Source organism: Charadrius vociferus, unplaced genomic scaffold (genome assembly GCF_000708025.1).
Source record: "Charadrius vociferus isolate BGI_N301 unplaced genomic scaffold, ASM70802v2 scaffold92, whole genome shotgun sequence".
Taxonomy (NCBI): domain Eukaryota; kingdom Metazoa; phylum Chordata; class Aves; order Charadriiformes; family Charadriidae; genus Charadrius; species Charadrius vociferus.
In genome coordinates, this window is record NW_009647874.1 from 4,467,374 (window position 1) to 4,480,769 (window position 13,396).

General features: G+C 42.7%; 1 protein-coding gene across 1 annotated transcript in view; it reads left to right on the forward strand.

Moving 5' to 3' along the window:
* Nucleotides 1-13,396, forward strand: part of AFF3 (AF4/FMR2 family, member 3) — a 295,404-nt gene that overhangs the window by 243,957 nt on the left and 38,051 nt on the right. Inside the window, exons 11-12 of the mRNA XM_009883126.1 lie at nt 4,248-4,413; nt 9,497-9,537. Of these exons, the coding sequence (XP_009881428.1) occupies nt 4,248-4,413; nt 9,497-9,537 (207 nt within the window). The remainder of the gene's footprint in view (nt 1-4,247; nt 4,414-9,496; nt 9,538-13,396) is intronic.

The window sequence follows — 13,396 nt, forward strand, 5'->3', positions numbered from 1 at the left end:
ACCTCGATATCTCTCTTGTATTGAGGTGCCCAAAACTGGACACAATACTCGAGGTGTGGCCTCACCAGTGCTGAGTACAGGGGCACAATCACCTCCCTACTTCTGCTGGCCACGCTGTTTCTAATACAAGCCAGGATGCCGTTGGCTTTCTTGGCCACCTGGGCACACTGCCGGCTCATATTCAGCTGCTTGTCAATTAGAACCCTCAGGTCTCTTTCTGCTGGGCAGCTTTCCAGCCACACTTCCCCAAGCCTGTAGCGCTGCATGGGGTTATTGTGGCCCAAGTGCAGGACCTGGCACTTGCCCTTGTTGAAACTCATACCATACCATACCACTTGTGTCACTATTATTGTTATTGTTATTTTCCTTTTCCATTGTTGTTCTATTAAACTGTCTTTACCTCAACCCACAAGTGTTTTTTCCTTTCCTGTTCCCCTCCTTTTCCCCCTCTTCTCCATGCTCTTCCTAGGGGAAGGGGGAGAACTGCGCAAGCGGCTGCATGGTCCTCGCTGCCAGCTGGGGTTAAACCACAACAGCTTTAAAGAAAAGTGGTTCTTACCCAAATTGTTGTTTAATTGCTTAAAATAAAAATATCATTTCTATGATGTAGTAATTAACTCTGGGGCATAAGCCAGTAGCAAAATATGCATGAATGTTATGTGCCACAATCATTAAAATGTAAATCGGCCTTTTATTTTGACTGCATGAGCTTGCTTACATACTTTAGAAAGAACAGTCCAAAATGGAAGTCACCAATTTAAAATAATGGTTGTTTTTTAATAAGAATGCATGAAGAAACATGTAACTGTTTTCACCCTGGTCACTATAATATAATGAGGATCCTTATAAGAATATGCTATGTTTAAAAATGGAAAAGGTAGAAGGGGGACAGGAGACTTCAACAGTATCAGCATAAATGGGAAAATATTGTAATGTTAAATTTTTGTAGTATACTGGCTACCATTAGAGCAGCAAACATAGATTTCCAGATGTTTGTGAAGAGTCCAACAGTTATATTTTATATCTATGGCTGTAGTAACAATTCCTATTCAGCAGCCTAGAAAAACATTTCCTGTCACAACAGGAAAGAAATATTACTGTGGGTTTTTTTTCTCCCTCATCCCCTATATAGCAATTCTGAATATTTCAGTCAATGCCAAACAAAAATGATGGTTTAAAAATTAAAACCACAGTCACTAGGGGCAGGACATAAATGTGCAGATGTTTTGTGATGTTGAAGAACTTTTCAGGCAACAGTCACAATGCTGTTTTGAAGAGGACTGGAAATCCATCAGAGTTGGACACTGTCAAAAGCATTCCCTGAGCTACACTGTCAGAAAAGGCAGTTACCTTTTCATATTTCCTTAAGAAAAAAAAGAAGAAAAAAAAATCAAACCCAGAAAACCTACTCACAATGGCCTTTATGTAGCTCTCACTATTTTATTAGCAAGGGATTGACTGTAATCTGTTAATATAAGTGAGCAACTTATATCTAGAGTTTGCTGGGCAACAAGTGGAAAACTGCATTGTCCCAAAGCGGTGTACAAAACATCAATTTTCTTTCTCCAGGAAGGAAAACTTTTACAAGCTTATAAGCTGTTTCTCTTTCAGGCACCTCTGTGCCTTAATGCTGTTATACAAATGGCTGCCTGAAAATCTTGTATTAACCACACCTACCTGGCTAGACAAAGAAATATCATGAATACCAGCAAAAATAGCAAAGGGCCAGTTTTTGAAGGCACTCATTGTAATTGGTACGTTTAATGTCCGTGCATGATGACAGACCTCCTGCCTCCCAAGACCTGGCAGGCACTTCTGCAAACGTGCGTGTAGCACCCAGCCATCCTGCCGGAGCACGAGCTTTTACTGTCGCCTTTCTCTACCACCTGATGGTTACAAAGATGGAAACACAGGTCAAAACTATGAACGGCTGTCAGCTCCTCCCTCTCCTGTTTATTTTACTTGCTTTAATCAGTAAGGTGAGATCACAGGTGAGGCTTTCTGCACTGCCTGGCCCTGCTGTGCCTCGAAGGCTGCAGAAAGCTCTCCAACAGCGGCACGATGAAAGCCCTGGGCAGCTGTGCTGCTTCCTCGCAAAAGGCAAGGGGTATAGTTATAAGTAAAGGCGATGTGGTGGGAGTACTGGCTTGTGCAAGACAGGTGGTCCAGTGGGAAAAGGTTGGCAGATGCTAGGGGAAGCAGGGATGGGGCCAGGAAGCACGCAGCCGTGGGGAATCAGGGAGTTGAAGCCGCATCTCCCATGGCCTGGCCTCTTTTCAAAGCCCCAGAAATTGCCTGTCATATGTGGCTTGTGTCAGGTGTCAGGTACCGGCTTTCCCAAATGGAAGGCACCATTAGCAGGTAAAGACAATTCATTAGGTGCAACATAGCAGAACTGTAATTAATTATTAGATATTATTTCTCACAAAATGCATCTCCAAGATCACATTGCATTAGCCACAATACTGGACTGATGGAGCATAAACATGGGTAATGATAAACACCAATGAATGGAGTTGGGAAGAGACGGTTATTAGGGTACTGGTGTGCTTCATGTGGGGTTTATTTAACGGTCTCATTAATGATCTGGAAAAGGAAGTGAATAACCATTTAATTAAGTTTGCATTTGATACTAAATTAGAAGTTGCTGCAGACACCTCCGAGGGCAGAGAAATAAATCAAAAGGAACTAGAAGCATGTGTGGTAAAGAAGAAAATGAGATCTGGTATGAAGAAAAAAAGCAAGCTAATCTCTCTGGAAGGAAATAATCTAAAAAGTAGCTATCAGTGGAGGAATTCTGGAGAAAGCAGTGTTGAAAGAGATGTAGGAGTGTTAATGGACTATATATTCCATCACAGCTCGGGTATATGTTTACAGAAGCAACGCATCAAGGAGCAGGAAGGTAATAGCCCTTCATTGTAGGGCTCTAGTGAGAACCCATCTATAATGCTGCACTCTGTTTTGGGCATCCTGTTATCAGAGAGATATAGACAAATTGGAATGAGTTCAGAAAAGAGCCATAAAAATGATCCCATATCCCTGGAGATAATGACTTATGAAGAAAGATCAGAAGAAGTAAATGTGTAAGGCCTTGTCTGAAAGATGACTGAAGTAGGGCAGGAAAACAGTCTTCAAATACGTGAAAGCAAAAAGGGAGGAGGATAATTTATCATAGTAACTATTAGTAATAGGATGAAATAATAAGTAACAACAATAAATTTAAAAAGGGCAACTTCAGGTTGAATGTAGGGAGAAATTTCTGACAGTGGAATTTGGGTTAGTTTGCAGAGAAGTTTCCCAGGGGTGAAAGTAAAAGCTGCATTCAAGTCATTTAAAATCAAATTGGACAACTCACTAGCAAATGCACCCTGCTATAGGGAACAATCTTCCATTGCCTGGGGAATAAGCTGGATGACTTAATAGGACATTTCACACTCAAGTCTTTATGACTGTGATATTTTTAATATGCATGGTCAACTATTTCAGGAAAGTATACATTTCTTCTGCTGTCAGGCCTGATAATACAAACACTTGCATGCAAACATAACTTTTAAGAAGGCAAGCAGCTCTGCTGACAGCACTGCACTGCTGACATGCAAAAACACAAGCCTGAGCTCTTCAAGTTTTTGCAGGATCAGAGTCTTAGATCTTGCAGTTGTCAATATCAAGATGGTATATACAGGTAACCACATCATTTATGGGTAGGTACAGAACAAAAGATGGGGGTCAGAAGCTCCAGTGAGGATCTATTATTACTGTTATTATTATTGCTATTGCTATTACTACTTATAAATGACTGGTACTCTGTGTGGAGTTCAACTCCGTTTCCTAACTCTTCACCTTTTTCATCTCCTGCTTTCACCTCTGTGCAGAATGTTCATTAGACTGTGTAACACTGCTTTCTGTACTGTTTTTTAATGTTTGATATTTTTAATATATCCTAAAATGCCTGTTGGATGAAAAAAGAGACAAGCTGAAATGAAAACTTCACCCTCCCTCATATGAAGAAGAGATGGCAAAGGCTATGGATTCAAATTGATATGAACGTGACCCCATATTTCCCCCCCAATTATAATAACGTCATGTTGAACTCACTTCACCATTCATTAGTGGCAGGGACAAGCTCGCAGGCATTCAGATAGGTACACTACCTGAAACGCCATGGTTTTTACATGTGGGTTTTTTTATGTTCTTGTTTTCTTCTCTTCCCTCTCCCCTCCCCGGTGGGCTGTGTGTGGGGCTGGCAGCCTGGTGGTGCCGCAGTCCAACGCCCGAGCCTCGGGACTCTCCAGCAAGGGGTCGAGCAGCAGCAGCTCCAGTGAATCCGAGACCAGCTCAGAGTCTGACTCAGAGAGCGAAAGCAGCTCCAGCGAGAGTGACGGCAGCAAGCCCTCGCATTACTCCAGCCCAGAGGTAAGGGCTTCTGCTCTTTATTATTTAGGGCACCAATCCGTTATTACACCCACTCAGACCTTTTTCCAGCCAAGCCAACAAAAGGAGGCTGTGGGGACATGCTCAAAAAAAAATGGAAGAGAAAAGCCCAGGGATCCTCCTCCTGGCATGCTGTGAAATGCAAGTGGCAGGGGATCCTGGGGCAGATTAAAGCATTTGAAACAAAAATGAAGAAGGAAATAACCCTGTGATATTTTCCTCAAATTGGAGACGAGTGGAGCGCCTTGCAAGGCTCACAGCTTGCTTGAACTTTTACGCAACTCTGCCTCCATAGCAATGGCTTGCTTAGTGCGTAAGTCCTGATGTGGGCTCCCAGCACTGCAGGGGAACTAAAGGCTTCCCCACAACACAGGGGAGCTATTATAAAATCAGTTTGACGGTGGATTTTTAAGCAAAACAGTTGTTTTTCACTCACGCACTTCCATCACCTCACTCTCTAAGTGAATTAATCTCTACTACTGCTGCCTTTGTGTGATTTGTTTTATTCCACCTCCAAAATGGACTAAACTGAATTACTCACGGTGCAAAACATTAAGCCCAAACTTGTCATCTGGAAAGCTAGTACTGAAAATTTCCACATGTAGACAACCCTTAGCCAAATTACAATTAAGCTGCCAGTGCTCTGCCACCTTCTGCTTTCACCTCTGCAGAGTGCTCCACAGACACGACAAGCACAACAAGGCTGCTTTTTCTGCTCTGCTTTTCTACCAGGATTGATGTTTTCACATGTTTTGGTCGATATAAAACCATGAACTCCACAGCCACATCACACACATTAATGTATGTAAAAATATTCAAAAATCTAGCAGCAAGCTTGTAAACACACATGAAATACAGTCAGTGTATTTTCCTACTCCACATAAAGCATCCGATCACCAGACTCCTCCCTGCAAAACTATGCCTTACCTATTCTCTCACCCTGAAAAATTATACTGAATAACCAGCAAACCTTTCCTCATCTTTTGCTCGGTTATTGGGGGGGGAGGGGGGGCGTGTTTCCTATCAGGGAAAACGCAGCACTCGCAGAAACTTTCTTAATATATTTTTCTCAGGTTCTGTCACTTTTTTTCCTTATTTAACACTTATCTTCCTTTCTATCTTTCCTTCACAGTACTTTCAGATCCATTTCCAGTTAATTTTCCTCTCACTTTGTCCCTTTCCAAAATCTCTCTCTCTGGTTCTCTTTCCTTTCCTCTCTATTCTCTTCCTGCCAGTAACTTTCCCTGTTGCCCTCCCTGCACTACCCCATGTCTTGTTTCCCATTCTGAGCGCTCTCATCCGACCTGTTAAGACCTTATTCTCTCTCTTTGCCTAGTTCCCTGCTGGAATTAGTGCAGAGATCTCACGCTCGGTCTCTCCTGTCCCTGCGGGATCTCAGAAGGTGGAAGAAAAGGGATAAAAAGAAGAAAGAGAAGGAACCATTGTTGGGGGGAAGGAAATATGAGATAAAAAGAGGAGAAGCATAGTACCCAGGAAGGGGGGAGTGTTTACTATATAGGAAGATAGCCAAGCTGCTTGGACCTGAGAGCAGCCATTCCTCAGGGAATGCGGGAAGTTAATTAACTGAGGCAGGTCATGGACTTCATGAAGTCGAGCAAGGGACTGAGAGGCATGGAAACGTGGAGGAAGTGCCTCCTCTTAAGCATTTTATACATATTCTCTCGAGATCCGTGGAACTACTTTTGTACAGAGCCTGAGTGATCATTGTCACGAAACAGCTGCACTGCTCCAACAGATTGCTTGTCTCTTTGCATTATATTTGTGTGGCTTGTCTTCTAGGACATGCTGTATGAAACATAGTTATACAAAAATGTAAATGACTCAAAGTGTGATAGCTGCAGTGGTTTTCGTAGGTCGTGCCCTGATGGGATATGGGAAAGGCCACACATGAATAGGGACAGGGTGTCCCAGGGAAGTAGGATACCTGCGCTTTCCCCAAGGGCCAGTGCTTTCCCAGGCCCATCACATGACTGATGTTCAAAATATGTCTATATGATGTCTTTGACTCGAAGTCCTGTCTGCTTTGTATTAATGCTTTAACTTACACTTATGCACCTAGTGAAGCCATCTTAGAATCACAGAATCATAGAATGGTTTAGGTTGGGAGGGACCTTAAAGATCATCTAGTTCCAACCCTGCTGCCATGGGCAGGGACACCTCCCATAGACCAGGTTGCTCAGAGCCCTATCCAGCCTGGCCTTGAACCCTTCCAGGGATGGGGCCTCCACAACTTCTCTGGGCAACCTGTTCCAGTGCCTCACCACCCTCATAATGAAAAATTTCTTCCTAATATTTAATCTAAATCTACCCTCTTCCATTTTAAAGCCATTATCCCTCATCCTATCACTACATACCCTTGCAAAAAGTCCTTCCCCAGCTCTCCTGTAGGCACACTTTAGGTACTGGAATGCCACAATAAGGTCTCCATGGAGCCTTCTCTTCTCCAGGCTGAACAACCCCAACTCTCTCAGCCTTTCCTCATAGGAGAGGTGCTCCAGCCCTCTGATCATCTTTGTGGCCCTCCTCTGGACCTGCTCTGAGAGGTCCATGTCCTTCTTGTTCTGAGGACTCCAAAGCTGGACACAGTACTCCAAGTGGGGTCTCACAAGAGCGGAGTAGAAGGGCAGAATCACCTCCCTCAACCTGCTGGCCACACTTCTGATGCAGTCCAGGATACAATTGGCCTGCTGGGCTGCAAGCATGCATTGCCAGGTCATGTTGAGCTTCTCATCCACCAACACCCCCAACTCCTTCCTTTCAGGGCTGCTCTTGATCCATTCACAGTCCAGCCTGTATTTGTGCTTGATTGCCCTGACCCAGGTGCAAGACCTTGCTCTTGGCCTTGTTGAACTTCATGAGGTTTGCATAGGCCCACCTCTCCAGCCTGTCAAGGTCCCTCTGGATGGCATCCCTTCCCTCCAGTATGTCGACCATGCCACACAGCTTGGTGTCATTGGCAAACTTGCTGAGGGTGCACTAAATCCCACTGTCCATCATTCTAAAGTACATGCCATGTTCTTACCCGGTAAATGGAGAGAGACAGGTCCTTGGAAGCTCTTTAAAGGGAGAACCTGTACACCTAAATTTAAGTAGCGTACTCAATGCCAGTCTTAAAATTAATTTAATCTGTTGGATAAGATAGAAAAAACAAATACATCTCTGCTTTTGCTTTAGCATAAACTGATAAATTCAGGTACAACGAACTTGAGTACTCCAGCACAATGCTGCGCAGGATATCCATATTTCCAGGTTGGGAGTAACTTAATGTGGAAATCTGCAGATCATTATGAGGCCTTCTTTCTTTCTTTTTTTTTTCATAATCTGAAATATTATATGAATATACTCAAAGATTTTTATTTCTAGGACAGCGTGCCTTCTACATTTGAGGTTATACAGAAATTCAATTGCTGTTTCATTTCTTCTGTGTTTTTTCCTCATCTCATTTTGAAATCTTTCTCAAGTGTCTAAATGCAGTTGCTTAGAGTGTAAAATCAGCTCATTGTAAAGCATACATATAAAATAGATTAGATGAATTGCACCCTAAAAGTGTCTGTTTCTTTCCATTGACTGTTTAGAGCCTGTAGTGACTAGCTCAGCTGTCTACACTTTATGTCTGCAGTAAACTAAGAATAATGGCTGAGCCAGAACAGGAGACAACATTCAGACTGGTTTCAGTGAGGTGGACAAATTAAGGTGCCTCAGACATTAATGTGAATAGTTACAGTTTTGTTGACTGCCAAACCTGAAATTATGAACAAGGGACTGAGGCTTCTATCTCCTGTTTCCTTGCTGAAGTCATGAATTCTTTGCATGATCTTAATTAACGTCATAAATGAGGACTCCAGAAAACAATGACGTCTTGTCCTTGCAATTATTTCAGATGGTAGAAAAAAAACTTGGGTGTCAAGTCCATGGAAAGAGCTACATTTCAAAAGCTAATAATTTAGTTTGTTTGTTCTTTGTTCCATTGAATTATTCTGCAGACCTTTAATAAGGCTGAATCTGGTTAGACAACTGGGAATTCTCACTATGCAGGGAGGACTAGAGGGGGAATTGGGCAGGAAGGAAGTAGACAAGCCATCACACGGGACAAAGCATCAGTGGCTAGTCAACAGTAAGCAGGCCAGAAGAGAGAGGTGTCCTGTCCTGCATCCCGTCAGCCTCACGTACCAGATGCAATGTCCTTTACAGCCTCCACTGTTTTGACTAGTTCACAGCCATTAAAGTTTTTTCCTCTTTTTCAAGGATTCAAATATACTTTTTGTCCATGCTTATTCCGCCGTCACAGGATATACTCTTTCACCTCAAGTCCCCATGTTGTGACTGACCAGGTCAAAACTGAAGGGATTTGTAGGGTTGTGCTCTTCCCCACCTTCCTCTCTCATCAGCAGAGAGCCACCTCCTGACCACTGTGCATCAAGTCCTTCAAGTGCCTGGACATCAATACCAGTGGCTGAGGAGCCACTGCTTGTGAATCCCTGCTGTTCCCTCAGGTGCTGTGTGGCATTGGCTCTCTTCTCTTTAGCTCAGAAAATAGGAAGAATGTGTGTATCTAACAGACCAGCTAACTGGTGAGCGTGCTCCTGTCACCTCACCAGCCTTTCTTCGCTGATAGATTTCATTAGGGAGGCAGGGGAAGAAGAGTTGTAGTTTTAGGGTTGTGGGGTGGGAGGGGTATGTTTTCTTTATCATCTGTCTCGTTTTCCAAAAAGTTTTTGCCTCCCATCTTAATTAAAGCCATGATTCAATTTCCTGTCTGATACACTCAGAAAAAAAGGGGATTCTACCACTAGACCCACTGCAGAAATCTTTACCTTTGCAAATAGGATTCATGGGCTTTAGCTGTCCTGTGGACTATTTTTGGCAATAGCTACAAACTAAACTCACCCTTCCCTCCAGAAAACTCCTTGTGGCAGGAGCCACCTCTTACAGTTTGTGTGTGCTGTGCCTAACACATGGGAATCCCCAGTTCTAATTTGATAAAACGCTATCAGCAGTACTAACAGTAGCAATAAAGTAGTCGTAGTAATAATAATAATCCTCCTTCTCCTCCTCTTCTTCTTCTTCTTCATCATCATCATCTATGCCTTAAATACAATGGAAAGGCACCACATTTGTATGGGGATTGCCCTCAATGAAGTCTTTTATGGCAGGCCAGCACACGCAAGTATCATAAGGGTAAATTAGTATGTGCATTTACAATAGGCTGAGTATACTGCAGGGTTGGCTGGTAGCTCAGTCCCACCCCACAGTTGGCTAAGTGTATGCACATATTATAGGCTATCTAATCTCTCAATGAAAGCGGTGTCATGCTTCAAGTTTACTGTAGTATTAGCTACACCTTCAGTCCCTTTTTTTAATAACAAGCATAGACTGACCTCATTACACTTGAACTGTTTAACAGCCCTTCACCCCACAAAGTGTTCCTGGGTAATATTTTGACAAAGATTTCTTTTGGATGCATGCCATTTGTGGTTGCACTCTGGATGCATGCATTCTGGTTGCACTTGTAGCCTTGAAGAAATCTGAGATACATAGATGTGCTGTGTGGGAGTCATCCCACCGAGATTTGGACACTTGTACTATAGATACCTACATCTGCTCATCACCTCGGCCTCCCCTTTACAGTCGGTGGAGAGGAATAGACGTTTTTAGGGCCCAGCTCATCTGGCCTATTTCAGATATCTATTTCAAGAGGGAACGTTTCACACCCTAGAAGAGTAGTCCACTGACTGGAGAAGGAACTCGTTAACTAGCTCAGATATAGGTGTCTATGTTGTACAGATGAATCCACCCACAATTTTTAAGGAAGTGTATCGCATCCTTCTGTTTCTCGATGAAGCCTGGAACATGTGTACGCCTGTGATGCATTGGTCCCTGGAACTATCTTTGTCTGGTAAAGTTTCCTGGTTTGGGTTTTCATGCCAAACCCACATTTAATGCAAGTCAGCTTCACCACAGATGGCTGTTATTCCCATTGCTGCTGCCCATAGGGGCACCACCAACTTTACCCCAATTAAAAACTGCCCAGTTCTCTTCAAGGCCTGGCGGGCAATATATTTCCCTGACACAAAAAAACTAAGGAACAGAGATCCTTCTGCTACCTGATCACTCTGGATGTATATTTGTATATATTTCCATCCTTACACGCTGCTGAAAATGTCCCACTTCAAGCAAACCAACTTTTTTTCCATAGAATGTTATATGACCCACTCAGGGGGGTGGTATGGAATGGAGAATTAGGGATTTTCTTTTTCTCCCACAAATAATTGCAGTTAGATATGTAAAGTGGACTGGCGAAAACTTTCAAGTTCATTTTCCCAATCCCTTTTTTTACTAGGCCTGCTCCTTATTCTTGGCTGTGATGATTTTCTTGTCTTGCAAGGTACCTTGGTTTTTTAAGTGATTTCAAAGTACGGTACTTTTCAGTTAGAGCAATCAATTGAATAAATTACTACCAAAAGGCATCACTCACGGACACTGAAAATCTCAAATATTCCAAAACTGTACCAGGGCCCAAAAATAGTGAGAAAAGTTGTAAAATTCTGATCTTTTAAATTTGGGTTCTTTTAATTTCCCTTATGGGCTGCAGGCTTTTTACTTTCAGCAGATGCATCTTAAAAGGTTTTCTTAGCAGACACTTCTTAAGGGTATTTCAGCAGCCACAAGGATTTGAATTTTTATTTAAATAATCCCTGGATGTGCATCTAAGCCCATGATTCTGAATGCTGAGGTTTTTAGGAAAAATAACGAGTGTCCTGAAAGTCCTGACAAAATTAGTAAAGCTGACAACATTGTTGACCGTTTTATTAGGCTTCATAATTGGTTATAGGTTGGTGGGGCTGCAGTTATTCTGCCTAAATAGCAGACATAACACTGTAGGAAAGTACCACATTGCCAAGTTATGACACTGTAGCAGTTAATCACTGTTTTCTGCTGGTTTACTCTGATCCCTTGAAATTCATATTTTGTGAACCACTGTTTTCAAGAATTACAAGGTACATAAAGAGGCAGAATGGGATGCAACAGAAAAGCTGGAAGCTTTTTTTTAACTTTAAAGCTGACCTATACTTATGGGCAGAGGTATAGTTCTCCCCACATGCTCCTGATGTATATCCCTTTCTCAATAACACCTGAACAGTGGGCATACTTCCATGAATAATTAACCTTTTATTATATATCTAGCAAATTCAGTGCACAATGACCGGCACCAAACAAATCTATCTGTACTTTCATCAGCAATCAAAAAAAAAAAATGCGGTTTATTTTAGATAAAGAGTTAAGAGTTGTAAAAATATATCTTCATCCAAAAGAAATACTGCCCATCCATTTTTGAGATTTCCAGCTCAGGAAAGAAATTCCTTATGTAAGATATTAGGGAGTATGCTTAAGAAAAAATAAACTTAAAGCAATTCAGCAAACAGCAAACTTCCCATAGGTACTGGCTAGCTTGATAATGAGTAAATTAGACACTTTTGCGAGAAGGAATATTTGTATCATATGAATTCCAATGCCTAACTTTTTTTATTTATTTTAGGAGCCTTTGCTCCATGTAGAGTGAATACAACCCTCAGTGGGTGATTCTGGAGACACTATGCAGGAAACCTGTGTTGCCCTCAGGCAGCTATTTTAAGTAAGGAGTTAAGTAAGAGACTCTTTTAAGTTAGAGACTGTGGATATTCTCTCTTAAGCAAACTTTCTTCCCGAGCATTGATGGTTTTCATGTTAGACTCATGACACACTTCTTGATTATTCATATGCAATAGCCTAGTGGATCAAACTTTGGTTCCAGTTAAGGAAATTAAGCGACTTCTTACATTGGCTTCTATGGCGTTAGGTTATGGCTGGCCGTCTACTCCATCATTTATTTCTTTTGGGGTTTTTTTTGCCTTTCCTCTTCGTTTTATTACATTCAAATTACTGATAGCAAGAAGCACTAGAAAACACTTGCACATTGTTCTGAAATAACATTGTCTGAGCTGTGGTTACATTTGAAATCATAATTATCCCACTTCTTCACTGTCCAAACACCATTATGTTTTAGATGCTGTCTTATAACTTGATCGTGTTGTGACAAGAATGAAGAGAAAAACTAACAGCCGCACAATACTCACAGAATGAGCACTTGACAATACCACCACAAAACAAATGTTTGTGGGATCTCACAGGATTGTAATGTCAATAGCAGAGAGATTACACAAACCGCCTGGTTAGTCCTCCAGCTCCCCACTACATACCTCTTTGTATACTTTTAAAATACTTTTCATATTTATTGCAATGGCACAGGACACGAAATACATATCCCTAGCTTTCCTACTAGGCATCCTCCCTTAGCCTCAGACATACTCCTGCCTTGTTTTCCTCCCTTCCTATCACCATTATATTTTCTTCTATTTGGAAACTTGGGAGCATTTCCCAGTAAAGCCAGTGCCAGTAACACTGCCTGAATCATCCTTAGAAATGATGAATCATGGAAGCCGTCCTCCTTCACAACCTCATTCAGAAACCAAAAATATCCTCACTTGCACGACATGTCCCACGACTCCTATCCCACCGCACAGGGCCAGGGGATTGCCACAGTTTGGGAGTGGCTCCTTGAGCAGAGCAAAATCTCTGTGGTACCAGGAGGGACCTGGCATTTCGGTGTCCCTGAGGGAGCCCCCCAGCGAGGGCAGCAGGGTCTTGGCACTAAGCTCGTTGCTATCTGTTTCCCTTTCAGCCCGAGCCACCCTCATCCAACAAGTGGCAGCTGGACAAGTGGCTGAATAAAGTCACCCCGCACAAAGCACCCATCCTGACCCACCATGATGGCACGGCGCTGGAGGCCCATCCCTACTACGGCCATGTGAAGGCGGAGCGGCAGGAAAGCGAAAAGACCCCGGCCACCGGCCCAGTTGAGCACCGCAGTGGGGAGGGCCGTACCACCACCACCGCCACCACCACC